Here is a 14,810-nt window from a genome sequence, read left to right as displayed (position 1 = left end):
GCATTCCGCTTTCTATCAGGTTTCAGTCTTGGAGGCTTCAGAAGACAGAGACTTTCTTTTCTGTATGCTCTGTTCTTATACTTAATCAGTTTCTATTTAAAAAAATAAATGTACCCTATTCTGATTTTTTTTAACTTGTTTGCTTCACTTTTGATGCCTCTGGCAGCTATTTTAGAGCCTTTTAAGACTTCTCCATACTTTCTGCTGTGATGCATCTCCAGCATTGCAATCAAATAATTTCTCAGTTTTTTGTCAAACTGAAAATTGGACTATTTGAGGAATTAATTATCAAGTGTTTTTTTCAGCCTCTAAATAATGGTTTAGCTTTTCTCAATGGTTTTGGGTTTGGGTTTTTTTTAATCTAGAAGGGAGGAAAAAAAAAAAACACTCTTTCACAACCATGGTCATAAGAGTTCTGTGTCTACTCTGATGCTAAATACATCATCTGTAATTAATGGCTTGCAGAACTGTAAGTTTAATAATGAGTTGTCTTTGAACTTGTACATAGACCTGTCTTTGAATGGTCTTGATGCCTTATATTTCCCTAAGGAAAAAATAGCATTGCTGTTAGGGATGGTTGGCCAGGGAGGGGGGATGAGTCCATTTTCAGAATATGTAGGAGACTTGTCTGTGGCCTTGATGCACGTCACCGCTTTGGTTTCAAGCAACCCAGAGCGGTGCAGCGCTGTTAGTGGGGTGAAGGGATAGCAGCTGGTTGAGAACAGGGTTTGGACAGGTGCAGTGTGGGGTGAGCCATGCGTTCATGACGCCTCTAGGTTTAGGGAAACCACTTGTGAGGGCGATGAGCCTCCTTGAATGCCAGAATGCTAATGGGCCTTGGTAATCTGATGTTTGATTGCTGCTTTTCCATTCTGACCTTGTTGCTTTTCTGACCTCTGTGAGCTTTAGACTGCATTAGTGCAAGTTTTTTTGAAGCCGATGATACAGACCAGCTTGCAGCTTCAGGTAGTAAAGGATGTAGCTGTTTGCTGCTAACCCACGATGCAGGCAGGAGGCGTGTTATACCTCTCTCTTTCTCAGTGGCATCAATTCTTTGAATTCACGGTCTTTGTTTTGATCGATTATCTTAACCGTCTTTCCAGTGTCTTCCAAAGTAGCAGCAGAATGTGGTGGAGGGGCTGAGTGTGTAGATGAGGTAGGATGCAGTTATCTGAAATCCATCACACTTCCTCCCCCTTTTTTTTAATGATATGAAAATCTACAAGTCTTTTGTTGACTTCAGCTGTAATTGTGTGTTAGTTTTTCTGAAAGTTATCTGTGTGAACTTTACTGGATATGATACAGCACTGGCAACAAAGATAACTGTTAGTATAATAGCTATCGGTTAGTTGATTTTAATATTTAAATAAAACATGCAATAAAAACCTGTTGCTCCTAAGTTGAGATTTGAATAAATTAATACATGTAAGAATTTTAAGAGCCATGGAAAAGAGATTTTAATCAAAAACAGAAGTTGCTATTCCAGTTTTTGACATACCAACTTAATAGAAACATTAAAAATGATGGTGGTGTTCCATCTTCTTATAATTTTTCTATTTTTTTTTTCTTTTTACTAGATTTAACAACTTTAAAGGGTGATACTATTTTGTGTTTAAATATAGATATCTGATAATTTGGAAGTAGTGTAGTAAAATTGCATATTGAGGTCTGTAGAAAAGTATCAGTTTTGCTTGAAACTAAAGGTGTTTGAGACATGCTTTAAAAAGTATATTCATGTTCTGATGGCCTTAATTTCTGAGATTTGAGAGTGTTTATGTTTTTAAAATGAAAATATTTTAATTACCTGTTGAAATCTTTGTTTTCTTGAAATGTTAGAGGAATAGTGGCAGTTACTCCCTGATAGAGTTTTAACTCTCAAACCTTTTTTGGGGGTGTTTACCCATAATCTTGTTATTCAGGTGGCTTCAAGTTATTTCTAGATTGCCACTTAGCTGTTTTTGGGCAAGTTATGTTGGTTTTCTTTTATTGTTTGTCACATCTTCCTTGTCTTGTTTGCTTGAACTGTAATGTGTTTTGGTCAAAAGTTTCTCTGGTTATACATATGTTTACTGTTTAGTACAGTAGTGTTACAGTCTTAATTACATGTGCACTATGCAAATAAACCTCTGTTTAATATTAGCATAATAAACTAATACAAAAATTCCATTTAGTATTAGACTGGTATTAATACTTGCAGATTCAGAACTATCGGTGGAGTATGAAGGAGGTTGAATTAAGCCCACCTCACCAGAAGACTGGCATAACTGTTTGAGAACATGTTAATATTTGGGTTATACTGACACTAAATTCACTGGGAAAAATCTTTCGGTTCACTGGAAGCAGGATTAAGAAGAAAATCTATTGTTCCAGAGAGCATTGTTAATTTGTAAATGGATGGAAGAGTTGTAGTAGTTATAGAAGGGGATGTAATTCTTTGTTCTGTAGCAAGTCTGGTTTGTTGATGCACTGTTGAACCTCTGAAATGTTGCCCTCAATTTTTCTATATTTTTTCCTCTGAATACAGATTGAACCAAGTACACAGTGAAATTTGGACATAATCATAACAACCTGTATTTTAGGCCACTCTGAAGGATACTAGACTTTGGAGCCGTTCATCTGTTCTGAGAATCAGTCTCAAAGGTGCAGGGTTAAAGAGCATTTTGAAAATGCACGCCATGAAGAATTTAATTCTGTAATAGTAATATCGACTTCCTGGATAATTGCAGTAGTTATAGATAAAATATGTCTTCGGGATTCTTGGCAGACTTTCTAGTAAGGGGAACAACAGAATTACTTTCAGTGGTGTGCTACTGGCAAGTCAGTCTGAAAAATGTTTTAAGGGAAAAATATGCAAATAAGGTATTCAACTGAAAACATGCATGTACGTTGAAAAATTTGGAAGAAAACACGTATATGGCACAAGCTGATTAGAAAGAAGGAAATGGAATGAATTATTCTTTTCCTCCAGACAATTTGTATTAAAGTTTAAGTAACATTGTGTCTGTGTATCTTTCTCATTTCTATCCTATGTTGCTATCACACATTACTTGATATCTGTGCTTTGCATTTTAAAAATATTTAGTGTTTGTTTATGCAACAAAACCACTGCCGACATAATGAATGTGGTAGAGATTTTCAGCAGGAATGGCTACACTGATGGTCTGAGCAGTACAAGCTAAGCTAGTAGAACATCACTCACATCCAGCATTTTAACCTCACAGGAGTATCAGCAAGAGGTGTAATAGTTGTATCTTTGATTGCTTTTCTAAACATTTAAATAGCATGTTACCACTTCATGGTATAGACCTAACCTTTGTCAAGTGTTGCTTGTGTACTTGCTTGATTCTTGCCTTCAAAATGTGTAATGTTTGTATGGCTTCCCCGTGACTTTCCCTGGGAATCTTGCTAACGGACCACAGAACTGAAGTACCTAAGTGACAAAGGGATTCAAGTGACAAAAGTAGTCACAGCTGGAAATATACAAGTCTCTTTTTTAAATATCATGATAGAAAATAATATTTTTAATAGTAGAATAAGAAAATGTTTTAATACAATCCCAGTTGGTCTTGTTATTTATTTAAAAAAAAAAAAAAAAAGCTGTATCCTTAAAATAAATTTTCCAGGAGGCATGTTTAATTTATTCATCCTCAGAGGATATTTAAGTTGTAGAAACTCTTAGCAATATGATTTTTTTTTAAACTGTTGAGTGCAAAATGTTGATAAGGCACAACCGTTCTATGGTACTTTAGTGAAGCAGCAAAAAGATCAGCCTTCATATAACTACATCTGTTCATCAGCTTTAGCTTATTTTAATTGTAGATCTTAAGATATGGGCATAACATGTAAAACTAGTTCTGACTGCTACTCCTTTCTTCTCCCCCATTCCTGGTTCTTCTGTGGACCCCTTTGGTCTAGGGCATTCCTGGATTGCGCAGGTTTTGTTTGGGGTTTGTTTTTTTGTTTTTTTGAGACGGTTTGGGTTTTTTTGGTCTCTGTTTAAGAAGAGATGATATCATGGTCTCTGTCTCTTCAAGTTATGTGGTTTCCTTGGAAGAAATGAGTCTTTGGAGTAGATGTAGGCAACTGGATGATGCAACTAAAGTGATTAACTGGAACTGTTGCTGCCCTTGCATGCTGTTTCTATTTGTATGTTGAAAACAGTTATTTCTTTATTTTGTTTGGGGTTTTTTTTGGTGTTTAAGTGCTACTTTCAAGTAAACTTTTAATAAAGTCAGATCCTGTATTTGTCACTTTTTTCCTCTCTCTTAAATGTCTCTTATAAATCTATTTGCAGCTGGGTCTCGGGCATCTTACAGCAGCCAGCACAGCCACCTTGGCTCCGAGTTAAGGGCACTGCAGTCTCCAGAACACCATATAGATCCTATTTACGAAGACAGAGTTTATCAGAAGCCCCCTATGAGGAGTCTCAGCCAGAGTCAGGGGGACCCTCTGCAACCAGCACACACAGGCACATATCGCACTAGTACAGGTAGGTGGATGTAACTTGCATGATTGTCTTTTTATGAGATATACTTTATTCTTCAGTACTAATTCTTCTCTTTCTGATATGCTAAACAAAATGGTTTATGTGCATGCCAGTCAAACAAAATATCTTGTGCAGATGGCAGCTGTCGATAGAACCCCAAAGGCATACACAAAATGGAGAAATACTAAACGTTGTGCTATATGTACAGTAGGTTTAGCTAATTTGGGGAGAGGGGTTACTCATAAGGAGAGAGAGAGAATATTTTTATTAATCTTGTGTATTATCTTTGAGAAAAACCTGTTGTCTCTGAAGAAATTGCCAGGGTTTTTTGCTTGCAAAGGTATTTTGTGTGTTGCAAAGGGACTGCAAAGTTCCTTCCACATGAAGCTAAAGGATTGTTCACTTGCTTTTGAAGTGAATCATACATAAATGTTCTTCCTCTCTCCTACAGAGGTACACTTAGGTATAGGTACACAGACATAAAATTGAACTATGGCATAGAGAAAAGCTGTTAGCATCACTGGTTTATCCATAAATAATAATTATTGTCCATGTAATGCATTGGTGTACAAGTCTTACTTGCAGAATGTCCTCTCAACCAAATGAAATACAGCTGTATGTTGGAACCCACAAATAGATCACAAATCAACAGGGATATTTATGGTATTTAATGCACAAAATAATTAAAGTACATAAATGCTACAGCCAAAATAGCCTAAAGCAGATGTAGAAAGAACTTGCCTTAGGAATGGTAAGTACTTCTGGTGTTTTATCGTTGCTGTGTTGATCAAAGAGGAAAGATTATGTCCATTCTCAGATCACTCCCATTTTCATTAAGAAAAAGTTAAGTGTACCTTTTGGAGCAAGATACTTTGCTTTTTTTAAAAACTTTTTTTTTTTTTATTTTTAAAACTATTTCTCCAAGGGCAAAGCTGGCAGTTTTTGCACGTCCAAAAATTTCTGTTGCTTTATGCAAGTTTTGGGTGTTCAGAGTGCAGGAGAAAATCCTTAAAAAGAAGTTTTTTCCACAGAATTCTCTAGTTAAATACCTTAATATGAAGGAGACAAGACCTCTGCCTAAATCACTGAGCAGCAGAGGCAGTGATAGTGATTGAAGCAACTATTTATATTGATCTTTATGCCTGGTGTTCCACATGTGGCCGCCTCGTATTTCCTATACGATGCTCTCTTTCCCAGTCATGCCCTGAAGAGGGTTTCTTGTTTTGCTTGCAAAATATCCCTTGGTTCTCTGTGCTGAAGTAGCAGGTTGTCTGGTGACTGTAATCGTAACAACACCTCCATAAGGAAGGAAACCCTGTCAACGTAGATCACAGTTACAATGAATGAAACTGGGACACAGGATGTTGGTAATACCTGAAGATAGGTTTTCAGAAGGGAAGAGGAAAAGCTAAAAAAATACACTGATTTGGGTGGCAGAAATGGGTCCTGTGAAGGTGAATTTTGTTTTGCTGCACGGGACACGGGTTTGAACGTTGCTTCAGGCTCATTCTGAAGAACCCCATCAGTCCAGCTTTGTGTTGGGTTGATCCTCCCTCGCTTTCTCCCCTGTCATCAGTTGGGAAATAAAAGCAGGTGGATGCATGCGAGGCCAATTAGTCTGTTGCTCCGTCGATAGCTGTTAGCTGTGGATGCTGTCAGCCTTTCACACAACCAGGCTGAAGAGCTGTCAGCGCTCAGAGGGAATTTTGGGCTGGATCGGATCAGCTGTCAGACTCCTCCTGCCTCTACCACAAATGCCCATAGGAACATAACCCTTCTGATGGAGAGCATACAATTTTTCTCAAATTAGCTGAAAGGAGAGGAAGGAGTTCAACTGAAGTTTGGCACATATAACTTTTTATTTCTTCCTTGGGTTGTCTTAAGTGTTTTTTACTGTAGGACTGAATAGCTATTTGTCTTGACTATTTGATACAAGATATGAGGTATGTAGATTGCTGTGAACTCCTTGAAGATATGTGCCAAGGGTTCACGGCCTGTATCTTCTGTGTGCGTGAATCGCACCAGGGTGGGGAGCTTTAAGACTTCAGTGTGCTCCTTTATAGACCGTAGTTCATGTTCTTTTGTCTATTATAACAGTACCTTTAATCATGAAGACGGTGCATGCTTTTCCACATCTGATGAAAAAAAAGGGAAGGCAAACTTAGACTAAGGACTTTGTCCAAAGCCTGGATTTTTTTTCTCTGTAGCTAATATTGCCCAGTAGAAACAAAAATTATGCTGGTTATACTTGCAAGCCATTTACTTTTGTGGTTTTTTTTTAAAAGAGAACATTCTTCCTGAATTTGAAAATTTCACTTAATTTGGAAGATTAAGTGACTCACAGAATGGAAACTTTTTTTTTTTTTTAAACATAGACATCACCTCTTTCTTTTTTGTGAGCTCTTAAATATTTATTACATTCAGGAGTGTTTACGCAACTAAGGATAAAGCCCACTCAGAGTTTTTCATCCTCTAGATGAATCAACATTCAGTGAGCAGAATTCAGTAAGCTAAAATTTCTCTATTGGGTAAACTAAATTAAGTTTGTTTTATTTACTCATTTTTTAGATGGTGGTTTGTTTTTTTTTTTTTTAACTTTTGTATTTTCCTTGTATTTCACTCGTGAATGAAATGCATGACGATAGTTCTGCAGTAAGGGCTACATATTGCAGAAGTTACAAAATAATAGGAGCTTACTGAACATCTCCCTTACTAGCATAACTTTAGATAGGGGCAGGATGAATTCTTCATCACTTTGTTGTTTAAATTATGATCGGGTGTGTTACTGTCATGCTGTCTAAGCTAAAAATAATCTTTCAGAGTTGACAGCAGTAGCTGCATAGGCTTTTTTGGTCGGCAGCTTTTACTTAACAATCCCCTTTGGTCTTCAAAGGGTAATGCCTTCTCTCATGTAAAAAGTACCAGCCCAAACTTTTGCGCTAAAAGTAGCAATAAATGTGAAATTCTACTTTTGAAATGGGAATCTACAAAAGATGTGCTTGGAGGGAGTACTCAGACATAATATAAATAACAATTTACTTACTGAATAACAACTCAAGACTTGTATTTGTAACCCAAATAAATAACACTAATAATTTTTGTCCAGACAGGTGCGTTACTTATTTTCCTTATAAACCTAAAGGCCTTGCATTATTAATTTAAATCCGAAGTTAATAATAGTAGAGATAAGCTTATTTGCTGGGATGTTTACATGAACACTGCTGGAATTTGAAGAGGGCTGTTACTTAAGAGGGGGGGAAGGATTGCCTTTCAGCCAGAGTAGGACACAGAATTGGCAATCATTCGCTTATTTGCAGAATTAGAAGTTTGGACTAGGGATTTAGTCCTTAGTTATTGGCATTTAATTCACGTGAAATATGAAACAAGTCCAAGTGGATAAAATCTCGCTCTTTTGCAAGCCTGGGATTTCCATAGCTGCCTTGAGGAGAAAGCAGCTTTGCTGCTCAGGTTCTTGGCTGTCAGTGCTGACCTGCACCAGGGGAGCACGGCTTCAGCAGCGGTGGGGTCTTTGGGACCGGTTGCCATCACCCTCTGGAGGCTGGCAGCACGCTGTCTGGAAGCTCGTAATGACAGTTGCTTTCATTGTGGTCCCTCAGTGAAAGAGATGAGCCCTCTTCTATAAAAAGGATGTGATTTCCAGATAAAGTTATTAAAAGCCTTGAAAGAGTGCTGTCCCCAGCGGTCTGGGAGGGAGCGGTGGTAAATGGGGGAGGTCTGTGCTTGTTTTGAACTCTCTGCAAACTGGGGCTTTATCAGATGAAATAAGCGCTGCTGCTTAAAAGCGCTGGTGAGCTGTGGACATTGAGACCTCAAAACCTGCAGAGTGCTCATGCTTTAAGAGCACTCACTGGTTTCAGGGGCTGCGGGCGAGTATCTTTATCCCCAACCTCACACAAGTGGCAAGGATGAACCAGCAATTACACCGGAGGAGTGAACCTGTCCTCCTCAGCTCTGTGAAGGATGTACGCATCTCACTGGCACCAGGGGAACCTTGACGGCCTTGAAGAAAGCTTAAGAATTGCCTCGGGATGCACAGCCTGAGGATGGTCTCTGCCTCTGGCCCCTGAAGGTCAATGTGGGGAAGACTACATGACACAGCTCAATCGTAGGAACTCCAGCAGCTTTGTACAGTTACGCGGCCAGTTGGCATTAGTTTTGAGTGCTGGGTGCACGGAGCTGAAGTGCCTCCTTGATGAAGACAGGGCACACAAGGCACTGTGATGAATATTCCGTGCTTCCTGGAGAGAAGGGGAAAGGGTTAGGAGAAGGAAGAGTAGGGTCTGTGGTTGATATTGCTGAAATTAAAAAGAGGACCCTGAAATGAAAGATTTATTGAAAGGAGGTTGAATAGTGAAAGGATAAGCAGTCAAAGTTTGCATTGCCTTTGAAGAGTGGCTTAGTGCAGGACTTGAAGGGTTTACCAAGCATGTTCTTGCAATGGGTTATCCATCGGGGAGCATGTGTGGGGCAGGGGCACTCCTGCAGCACTTCTTGTGCTACCTCCAAAGCTGCCCGATGTCCCTGCGTGTGCAGGTAGTTGCCGGGCTGCCCTCCAGCTTCTCTGGTGGCCTCCTCTCTTTCAGGGCAGGTCTCTCTGAGGTTCCTCCCACTGACGCTTGGGTGGCTCCACCAGTGCACCACTGCCTCTGAAGCTGTCTGTTATCGAAAGCTGTGCTGCCGCAGGCTGCCCCACCTCCTGGGTGCCATGGTGGAGAGTGCTGAAATAGAGTGATAAAGAAAAGAGGCCTGTGAAATTTGTGGTGGCAGGTGCAAACCAGAAACGTGGCTCTTTGCGAGCTGGGTTTCTGTGCGAGGGAGAGTGCTGTCAGGAGAGCTGTGGAGAGTCAAGGGGGCTCCTTTCCAGAGGGAAGAGTTATCTCTTGCTCCTGGCTGTGGTTTCTGTTCAAGCGCTTGCCAGTGGCAGGGAAAAACTCTGTATTTCATTGTCCTGTGATGCGGCTCAGGAAAAACGGCTGAAGGTGAGAATTACCGTTGTGTTTCTGGACAAATGCTGTCGTCCTCTTCTCTGCCTTCCCACTCCTGCCTGGTTCTTCATTTGCTGAAGGAAAGGAGTCTGCACTGAGGGGTGCCTTATGGTCTCTTCTGCCTCCTTGTTCCATCTTATGAGGTGCCTGTGGTGAGGATCAGGTCTCTATTCAGGACCTAAAGGAGAGGCAGGAGAGGGAGAAGCAAAACCCCATTTTTCTGCCGCCCCAGACAGGAACAGCCCATACAAAATTGGTTGCACTGTTGGTTTGTTTGGGTTTGCTTTTTTGCAGGGAGGAGAGGTTGCTAGTTTTGTTGCCTGTGGGTGCTCAAATGGCTCTGACCTCCTCCTCCTCTCCTCGTTTGCATTGCACAAGCGAAGCAGGGCAGTCCCAGCTCTTCGGTGTCCGATCACCTCCCATTCTCAGTGCCAGGTTCACGTGCCATTCGCCCCCACTCCCTGGGGGCTCCCTCCCTGTAGGAAAGGCAGCCGCACGCCCAACCCATTTGAACTTCCATCCTGTCAACCTGGTAGACAGAAGTCTGGCATTGTGGAGTTGCTGCTGGAAAGCTGTACCAGCTGCCAGCTCCTTGCCTCTGCCCTGCATTCCCTCTGCTGCCGGCACGGTGGGGCAGAGACCTCGCCTTGCTCTGGGAGGGAGTGCTGCTCTGCTGCCAGACAGCTCTGCCTTGCCAGCAAGGGAGCCAGCGGTCTGTGGGAACAGTAAATGCGGAGTAGGTGCAAGTCAATTTTTTTTTTTTTTTTTTTTTCAATTGGGATTTTTACAGCAGGAATGGAGAAGGGTGTTGCATGGACTGCTTAATGCTGCTTCCAAATACCCAAGTACTTCATTTGCTGCGTGTTTTTTTTTATGCTGGTCCAGCTTAGACTTTCTTTGATTCTCAACTTTTTGTCATGTCTCTTAGCTCCTTTGTTGTCCCTTACAAAAGGAGCACGAGGCTACAAAGGATGCATGAATTAAGCCAAAGTACATCGTCTTCACAAAACTGTAAATATTTGTCTTCATATGTAGTAAAATATTGGATATGTTTGATATTTTTAGAAGTCATTATTTCAAGGTGAAGCTTTTTTCATATTGTGAAGCAATTTTCCAATACTTGAAAAATTGACCATATGAAAAAAGTTAGACATCCGTATCCTATAGACTGATTTACTCTTCTTTCAAGAATAATTAAACCTGCTTTATTGCAGTCGTGTAGCATCACAAACTGGTAGTGTTTTTCTGTGTCTGCTTTTACAGATAAACTGTTCTTTAACCATTTTTAAGGTTTTTAACCTTAAACTTTTAACCTTTTAAGGTTTTTCATTCTTAGTGATTATGAAGTAGTTTATAACAGTATCATAGAATGGTTTGGGTTGGAAGGGACTTTTAAAGGTCATCTAGTCCAACCCCCTGCAGTGAGCAGGGACATCTTCAACTAGATCAGGTTGCTCAGAGCCCTGTCCAGCCTGACCTTGAATGTTTCCAGGGATAGGGCGTCTACCACCTCTCTGGGCAACCTGTTCCAGTGTTTCACTACCCTCATTATAAAAAATTTCTTCCTTATATCTAGTCTGCATCTACCCTCTTTTAGTTTAATACCATTACCCCTTGTCGTATCGCAACAGGCCCTACTAAAAAGTCTGTCCCCATCTTTCTTATAAGCCCCCTTTAAGTATTGAAAGGCTACAATAAGGTCTCCCCGGAGCCTTCTCTTCTCTAGGCTGAAGAACCCCAATTCTCTCAGCCTTTCCTCACAGGAGAGGTGTTCCATCCCTCTGATCATTTTTGTGGCCCTCCTCTGGACCCTCTCCAACAGGTCCATGTCTTCCCTGTGCTGAGGACTCCAGATCTGGATGCAGTACTCCAGCTGGGGTCTCACGAGGGTGGAGTAGAGGGGCAGAACCACCTCCCTCGACCTGCTGGCCACGCTTCTTTTGATGCAGCCCAGGATACAGTTGGCTTTCTGGGCTGCGAGTGCACATTGCTGGGTCATGTCCAGCTTTTCATCCACCAGTACCCCCAAGTCCTTCTCTGCAGGGCAGCTCTCAATCCCTTCATTCCCCAGCCTGTATTGAAACCAGGGGTTGCCCCGACCCAGGTGCAGGACCTTGCACTTGGTATTCAGTATTCAGATGATATCTGAGACAAATATGAGAATTTTTTTTTTCCTAAACTTTGCTTTGAGAGATATCTTTTTGACAGTCATTTGCATTACCTTATAGCAAGCAGTCCCTTGGTAAGTTGTTCACTTCAGCCATTTCAAATCACTGAAGTTGTCTGTGACTTAAACACGCTGAAAAAAATTTAGAAAATTAACACAGCATTCTTATGTTGAAATGAGACTATGTGAAAATGACATTGTGGGACTCCAGTTTTAATGTCATGATGAATCCCATATAGAGGGCTTGGTTCACAGTTTTCCACACCTGCAAGGCGTGCAAACATAACTTCAGCTCTGGGAGTCAGACTCTGAGTCTGAGCCTTGCACATCACCAGTGGCAAGTTCTATAGGGCAGTTTATATCCTGGTTGCCCCACAGCTATCTCATCCTTTCTCAGGTTGTGTTGGTATTGCTTCTCAGCATGGAACTGGAATTTAGTTAACCAGACGTATCACTTGTCATTCCATAGACTTCAGATTAATGAGTAAAAGGAATTTTAAGGGGGTTAGAGAAAAAAAAAAAAAATTCCTATATACATGCACTTAGGTGTTTTCAGATTCTTACAGTGAGCATCAGTGAGTACATTGGTATAGTTTTACTTCAGTTTCAGAGCCACATCTAGCTATTAATGAAAAGCTACCTGTTACATGCTAGTTCCTGTATTACAAATGCTTCATTTGAAAGTAAAAAGGGAACTTGGTTTCAAATAGATTCTTCTTTATTTGGCTTTAAAGTTGTCACTTCAGGCAAAAAGGAGGAGCAACAGAAAAATCAGCTTTGACTTGCCCCATTTGAATTAAACCCTTTGTCCATTATACTGCTTCTCAAATCTTTATTTTTTTTCAGTCCTAAAGTGTGGTAGTTAGGTTATAAATACCAAACATCACTTCTTTCTGCTTAGGTTGTGGTGTTTTCTCTGGTTGGGGGACAGGTTTGTTTGGTTTGGTTTTTGTTTTGTCACAAGCTGATGTGCTGTGCAGGGGCATACTGTGATGCCACAGCTGCAGATTAATTGAGGATCATGCTGGTAAATCACACAGCATGGAGTTCTGGCTATAGGACATAATGTTTTCAGGCAAATTAAAAAGAAAAATTATTCCTACCACTGCTTCTCTATTAGTTTGGTAATGTTGTGATAATAGACCTGTATTCCTAACTGACATCCACTCGATAACATTGCTTTGGGAGACAGAATTATAGGAAACAAGCAGGGAACAAATCTTCAGTACAAAGTAAACTGAGCACAAAATACCTTAGTGATCTGCGTAGTGAATAACAAATCACCTCAAAGCAATGCAAAGTCATAATCCCATTTCATTTGACAGATCTGGGTTGGTGTAGCCAACCGGCTATCTGGTATAGCCTTATCTGTGTTATATTCTTGCGTGTATGTTTTTAGGTGATTCTTTTTCCAGGTACAGTGGCATCTTCTCTGAGAAAGAATGTTTGTTTGTTTTTTTCCTTCCTATTAAAGTTTTGGCAGAAGTATAATAAAAGACTTTGTTTTCAACTTCAGTGGTATCCAGTGGTCGCTGTAAAGCTGTGATCAAGAGCAATGAGAGAGGGAGTAAAGTAGCAGGAGGTGAAAACCCTACAGAACCACCTTTGTCATCTGTGAGCAATATCCCCCTTATAGTGGAGGAGCATTTCTCCAAATAAGATATTTGTAGCTTCAAAGTATTGAGCCCATGGTTGGGTTCCATAGAGGAATTGTAGCTGTCTGAAGACACCCCAGATTTCACTGTTGCTCAGAATAGAAACCTTTTTAAATGGTCAGTATCCACAGCCTCCTTCCTCTGTCCCATGAACAGGATACCTCCAGAGGCTTGTGGTTTGTCCTATGTATCTTCTAATTCTTCTATCCTGCTTTTTTAATAGAAGGATGACTTAGAGCATGTCTGAACGCTTCTCAGATGTCCCTTGACTTTTGCCACCTATTAAGGGAGAAGTGTGATTATAAAATCTTGGTTGGGGAAGTACATACCCTGTAAATCTCATCTGCCACTTGAGAAAATACAGTGTCTACTCTGTGCCAGAAACTGTCTGTGTATTTATCATCTATTTACTGTACAGGTGTAGTCTCAGGTTAAAGCCTGGTCACATTAGACTTTAGTGATGCAGGACTATGCCCATTCTCTTTTATTTACTTCAGTGTTGTGTAGAAATACAAGGTTGTCATTCATGAAATAAGAAGCAATTCAAACACCTTTCATAAATCTCCTTCTTGTAAATCTTTACTGAACAAAAACACAATGCTGTGCCTGAGGTAACTACCCACAAATGTCTTCAAGGCGACTAATGCTTTTGTTAGAGGATCATTCTTTCGGCAGCATTATATTTAAAGGCACTCTTTTAAAAATCACTAGCCCATTATTTTTATTTTTTGTTTAACTCAAGCTGTAATCTTCTTTTTTATATAAGACTGTCTACTTTTAGAGGTAGTCTCTTCCTCTGTCATAATTTCAGCAGTTTACATGTAGGGCTGGAGTTTTTACGAGTACAGCAAGTATTCAAAGATGTTAGTTTTTACTATAGTGGGTCCAGCAACTTTCAAACTATCATTTTCAGGAGTTAGGTTAATGTTTAAGGTGTACATATCACATGGTCTGGCACTGGAATACAAATGTGGTTAACTTAATAGTAAAACAACTCTCCACTCCAGAGTGGAAACTATTAATTAAAATAGCTGAAGCTCAGTAAGGTGTTCTAAAAAATACCAATTAGTAGCCATTTTATTACTTAGGATTATAGTGTACTAAATAGGGAGAAGTCAAAATCTGAAGGGGAAGACATCCATGTACTTGATGGCTGTAGCATGGTGCAGTGCAGGCTGTTATTCTGTTATTATTTCATAGTATTTATACATGTTTTAAATAATAATTGTGACTTTCATCCATGTGTTCTGTTTTATGTTGGCCAGCTGGACAGGAAACTTTTAACAGAGGGATTTCAAGAGAAGGTGAATTTGGAGTGAAAATAGAAATTTAGTTGCAGTAGGCTAGTCTATGCACAGTAGTATGGTCTGTGTGGTTTTGTTGAGATCGGGTTTTATAGTCATTATGGTCATTATTTCCCATGCTCACAATGTGAAACCATGTAGTACTACAAAGAGGAGGAAAGTGGTGTGTATGTCGTGTATGGTGCCATTGCT

At 40.1% G+C, this 14,810-nt stretch overlaps 1 protein-coding gene across 2 annotated transcripts in view; it reads left to right on the top strand.

Moving 5' to 3' along the window:
* The window catches only part of CTNND2 (catenin delta 2), a 700,253-nt gene that overhangs the window by 415,934 nt on the left and 269,509 nt on the right, over positions 1 to 14,810 (top strand). For both annotated transcript variants that reach the window (XM_050891195.1, XM_050891194.1), the window contains exon 8: positions 4,295 to 4,489. In XM_050891195.1, coding sequence (XP_050747152.1) covers positions 4,295 to 4,489 — 195 coding nt within the window. The remainder of the gene's footprint in view (positions 1 to 4,294; positions 4,490 to 14,810) is intronic.

The sequence above is a fragment of the Gymnogyps californianus genome, chromosome 2, assembly GCF_018139145.2.
Source record: "Gymnogyps californianus isolate 813 chromosome 2, ASM1813914v2, whole genome shotgun sequence".
NCBI classification, from domain to species: Eukaryota; Metazoa; Chordata; class Aves; order Accipitriformes; family Cathartidae; genus Gymnogyps; species Gymnogyps californianus.
This window is presented reverse-complemented; position numbering and strand designations above follow the sequence as displayed.